Source organism: Cebus imitator, unplaced genomic scaffold, assembly GCF_001604975.1.
Source record: "Cebus imitator isolate Cc_AM_T3 unplaced genomic scaffold, Cebus_imitator-1.0 Scaffold358, whole genome shotgun sequence".
NCBI lineage: Eukaryota > Metazoa > Chordata > Mammalia > Primates > Cebidae > Cebus > Cebus imitator.
The window spans coordinates 2,039,785-2,045,486 of record NW_016107673.1 but is presented as its reverse complement, the minus strand read 5'-3'; the positions used below and the strand labels follow the sequence as shown (position 1 = coordinate 2,045,486).

At 34.1% G+C, this 5,702-nt stretch overlaps 1 protein-coding gene across 1 annotated transcript in view; it reads right to left on the bottom strand.

Moving 5' to 3' along the window:
• Nucleotides 1-285: 285 nt before the first annotated feature.
• Nucleotides 286-5,702, bottom strand: part of TMX1 (thioredoxin related transmembrane protein 1) — a 16,202-nt gene continuing 10,785 nt past the window's right edge. The window contains exon 8 of the mRNA XM_017506776.2: nt 286-2,347. Within this exon, the coding sequence (XP_017362265.1) occupies nt 2,172-2,347 (176 nt within the window). The 3' untranslated portion in view covers nt 286-2,171. The remainder of the gene's footprint in view (nt 2,348-5,702) is intronic.

Genomic DNA, 5,702 nt, shown 5'->3' with positions numbered 1-5,702 from the left:
TCTTCACTAAAACTTTTTTCAGTCTTTCTGATAATCATTAAGTAACTATACAATATAGGGTAGAATACTGTATTTTCCTCTAAAGATCAGATTTTACAATACTTTAATAGTAGAGCTGAATTGATTATTGTGGGTGAAGGGCACAGAATTCTCCAGGATATTACTTATATTTTATTCCTTCCTGAACCATCTGTAAATAATCCCAAAGAGTTTCTATAAGCCTGTTACCAACTGAAAATTACTCAGCTATCTATAGTAACAATCTTTAAGAACTCTGAGATTATATGTTTCCTGAAATTTCAAGACCCTATCCGTTCAGCATATTTTAAATTTTCTGTAACATAAGGGGTCTTTTTGTGTGGTTTTTTGTTTCATTTTGCTTTATTTTACTCTATAGAAACCCTCTGGTCACATATTTTCTAATAAAAAATTTGCCAATGTCACATATACTAGAACACTAAAAAGAAAAAAAAAATGCTTGATTAATGAGCATTACTGTCCTTAACCATCTCAACAGAAAAAGAAGGCAGTCTTTCAATTACGCATATCAAGTATACATATAGGAACACACAACTACTCATCTGAACATTGTTAAATACAAAGTAATAAAGCATACCTGCGAATAAGCAACTAGAAATCATACTAGTCTTCAGCTTTAATGAAGTGGTTAGAAAAGTTTATTTTGTGCTTAGGATATTTTTCTAAGGCATCACAAGTTACACATCCAAACTCTTCAATGGTATAATATTTTATATTCTAAAGGACAGGACTTTAAAGAAAACTTGTATATTATGATACCACAAGTCTAATGGATTTACATAGCAATAGAGCCTAGAAAGAAGGGGACATTAGAGAATTTGTCTACTACATAATGGTCAGTTGATTCATTGTATTTATGGTTTTCCCCCTTCTTGTAAGGTGAAACCTATATATTCTAGCTCTTTAAGGAGTAAAAATACACTAAATGTTCCATCCTGTTGATTTCTACCTGTGAAATTCCACACAGTATTAGCAGTCGGGAAAGAACAGGAGAATATGAAGTCTGCCTTTTAAAAAATATTAAAATGTTATGCTTTTAAAACATCAAGCATTACAGACTATAAAATCAATTAAGAACTTTCTGTATATAAGGACAAAGATACATTTAAGACATATATAAGAAGATGCTTTTTCCTGAGTAGAATGCAAACTTTGTTTTATATTAAGTTTCCGTGAATTTTCAAAACGTAAAATACCAAGGTTTTTCCACATCAGACAAAAATCAGGAATGTTCACCTTCACATTCAAAAAGAAAAAGAAAAAAAGAGAAAAAAATTTCAAGTAGAAGTTCAGCAAGAATAATGTAAAATCTGAAAAGAGTGGCCAAAATTTTAAATTATCAACAGACAGCTCAATTTGATAGATCTCTCAGTAAACTTCACTTTGAAACAACAAAAAAATACTGCTTACTAAAACATAAAAAATATTTCCTGGAAATGATCATCCAATTTGAAAAATAAAAAATGTAACCCATAGTAAATATGAAAAATGCAAGAGAAAATCAAGAGAATACCTTGGACTTCAAAACTTCCTAAATCAGTAGCATATCATGTATTACCATGTGTAGAAAACTGTAATTAAGGTAAGGTAGTTTTTATTAGTTGCATAACCTAAAACCACAAGGAAATTTTGGAATATATCTCAAAAAAAAAAAAAAAACCACGGAATTATCACTGAAATACACATTTCTTGAGACAATGGGCAAAGCTCCCATTTATGGGAAATATCTTCTTTTTTTCACACAGTGAAACCAAGAAAAATTATATCAAATGAGAAATATTTTTCTCTACAATAATGTTAAATACCTTAATAATGCAATACTTGGGAAATGTAAATTTTCAAAACTCAGACTTGAAACAGGTTATTATTAAACAAATATACATAAAGCTTATTGCTTGGCACGATTTTTCAAAAACTAGAGAACTATTTAAACCACCATACTGTGCTTAAATCATATTTCAAACTTGTATACCTAGTGCTTTTATGTTCTGAATGTAGACTCTTCAATTTAAAAGCAATCTAGACTGAACCCTGCAATATTCAAGTAAGTCACAGTTCACTTCAAACCAAATGAAATGATTAATCTTCTGTTTTTATCAAAATCATAATATTAAGATAACTATAAAATTCAACTAAGATTTATCTGTGGCCAACGATGGACCTAGAGAGCGTTGTCTTATGGCATTCTGTGGAAAGTCTTTGTTTGTTCCTTCTTTACGTTCAGCTTCTTCTTCTGAAACATCTTCTTCATCCGCCTCTTGTTCCTCCTCCACTTTTTTCAAAGGTTGCAGAGATTCTGATAATTTTTCTTAAAGACAAAGACAAAAAATGTATTTTTGTTGACGTATTAGATTTGCTTTAGAGTAAAATCAAGATACAATGACTTATATGCCCAAAAACTGCTTTGGCAATTATATATCACGTTTGGATTTCCCAAAAGGAAAAAGTTATTCAAGACAAGACAAAAAAACACATGATATAAAAACAAAAATTGGTTTGAGCCATCTTAGTTATCAAAGTCATTCTAATTACCCACCCATTTATAAACTGAACTGAATTTAATGAATCAGCATTAATGTTGTGAATATGGAAGTTGTAAGAAAATATATAGCATTAAAAAGAACTGGTTGGTCCAATGGTAGTAGTTTATCAGAACTTACTAATGTTACTGTCACTAATGGTGATAAACAACCTCCACTGCTAAATTTGACTGGCTTAAAAAAAAAAAAAAAAAAACTATCTCATATTAATTTGCTGTTAATCATCTGGTCTACAAGTATCCTAAAACTTCAACAGTATCTTTGCTTCAGTTCCCAGAGGAACAGAAATTACACATTTACTGTTAAAGGTTGTATTTCTGTCCATATCTTCTTCTGGTATTATAAATGTGCTTCCCCTTACCCAACCCCCATATATGTTATTTTACTATGTTATAGTTACAATAAAATGTACAAATCTGAACTGCACATTTCAATGAGTGAGTATGTACATACATACACATCCTTTCTATGTTTTACAGGGCCAGTTGCTAGTTAACTTAAGCCTAGAGCACACCATGGAGAGACAAAGGAGACAGAATTGGGTCAAAGAGCTTTACTCTGTTCAATGATCTCAGACTGCCCCCAATCCTAGGCAATCCAGAATCATAGGGCCGGGGAAGGGGGACCCGCAAGGAAAGATTGGGTTAATAAAGCAGAACAAACCATCGGAAAAAATTACTAGTAGTGAACAATCTGTTGTTTGGTCTGCCTGAAATCCATCCTTCTGTTGGGCTAATAGCTCCTTCCCTATGCCACACCCCCTGTGGTCCTGGTGAATATTAGTTTACAGCAGTGGTTCTCTACCAAGGATGAGTTTGCCCCCTCCACAAGGAACACTTAACAATGTCTAGAGATATTTTTGCTTTTCACACCTGAGAAAGACAATGCTACTGGCAAGTAGGAGAATGCTATTAAACATTCAACAGTGTAAAAAATGCAGTCCAGCACAACTAAAAATTATCTGGCCAAAAACGTCAATAATGTCGAGGTTGGGAAACCCTGGTTTCCAAGAAGTGAGACCTTTACACAGTGGAATGCACCAGAATTTCTCCAAAAAAATAGGTGGGTGTAGAAAAAAATGAATTTCCTTCTTATTCTTAGATTGTGACTATGAGTTTCTAAAACCACCTTATTCTAGTGACTGGAAAGAACTAAGCTGATCCAGATGTCCTTGTGGGCAGAGAAAAAAATAGGAAAAATAAAATTCTAAAAAGTACCCAACTGAGAATTGAACAAGGAAGGTATGGAGAATTGAGTAAGTCAGAAACACAAAGCATCTTAACAACATCATTTGAGCCTTAAGGATCCGGTCAACGCTGATCTCAAACTTCTTTGCTACATAAACCAATAAATTCCAATTCTGCTTAACAGTAGATTGAATTGGGTTTCTTTAGCAACCCTAGCAACTCAAAATCAAGACAAGCACATATACTGGAAAACAACTCAAATTATGTGTTCTACTACAGAAGGGGCATGGCAATCTCACTTTTAAGTCTGGATTAATATTAGTTGTATTACTAAAGAAAAATAAATAACATAATCATGTGCACAGTAATTCCTTACTGAATGCTTATTATGTGTTACCACGATAAATTGAGAATTACATACCTATCTTTAAAGTGTCATAATGATTTAATGGAGCAAAGTGAAATTATATCCGTTTCACAAAGGAGGATACATGCTCAGAGGGTAGGAAATGTCTGCCATACTGCTTTGCTATTAAGTGGTAGAGCTGGGATGCCCAGTCAGATCCCTCTGGCTCAGAGACCATGCTTGTCTTCTTTTTGAATAAAAAAACGCTTTATGTCTTTCAATCCCTCCACATTAACAGATATTTAAAGGTAAAGACTTCTTTAGTGACTCTTACTGTGGATCATAATAGAGAACAGAAAAACTTGAGTAGCTTGACCTGAATTAGTCAAGTCATTTTAAAAATTTCATTTCCAAGGAATGAATTCCCTTGTAACTTCCTAAAAGAGGTAGAGTATTATCTGTCATTTCCTTAGGTTCAACTCTTCTAAAGTTTCTAAAATTGTGCGTATTATACTGTCTTATCTTTCTTGTTTGAGAACACTTACCTATTTGTGTACACCAGTTATGTATTCCACAGTATTGCACAGAAAGGATTCTAGAAGAATTTGTCAGTATTCTTTTAAAAAGTCAGCATTCTTTTAAAGTCTTTTAAAGTCTTTAAAAAAGTCAGTATTCCTTTAAAAAGTTTGTAAGGTCAACACCAAAAGACAAGTTATTTCATGTGCAGGGGCCTATAGATTTTCCTATTGGTAACCACTTTCTCTAAGACGGGGGTTCTCAAATAGTGGTCCTCAGACCAGCAACATCAACTTCACTTGGGGATTATTAGAAACAGAAATTCTTGGCCCCAACACAGAACTTATGAGTCTAAAACCCAGGGTGGAGAATCAGCAATCTGTTTCAACAAGTTCTCCAGGCAAGTCTCGCTCTCAAGTTTACCCTAAGTGGTAAGACGATGCAGACTCCAACACCTACATCCTCAGAGAAATCAATCTATTCAGACTCCCAAAGTAAACTCTTGGGAGATGAGAGGATGATGTGCCAACAGTGGCAATAATGATTCAGCCTGCATATTACATGAGTTAGTATGTACTCTGTTACATTTACGGGATCCAATGCCAGTTGCACACTGATCACCCTATAGATTTTCTGACGGCTGTATGATTTATGTGAGGGTGAAGACAGAATATAAGAAAACCAAACATAATACAAATGCTCCTTGACTTATGATGTGGTATGCTCTGATAAAGCATTTTGAAAATATCTCAAGTCAAAAAGGCATTTAATATATCTAATCTACCTTTACATAAGTTGAAATCCATTAATACACCTAACCTAACCTAATCTGCCCAGCATCACAAAAGTACTGTATAGTCTTGCACACCAGTAGCCCGGAATTGGTCAAAATTCAAAAAAAAATTTTTTTTTTTGTTTTTGTTTTTGAGACAGAGTTTCACTCTTGTTACCCAGGCTGGAGTTTACACTCCAGCGATCTCGGCTCACCGCAACCTCCACCTCCTGGGTTCAGGCAATTCTCCTGCCTCAGCCTCCTGAGTAGCTGGGATTACAGGCACGCGCCACCATGCCCAG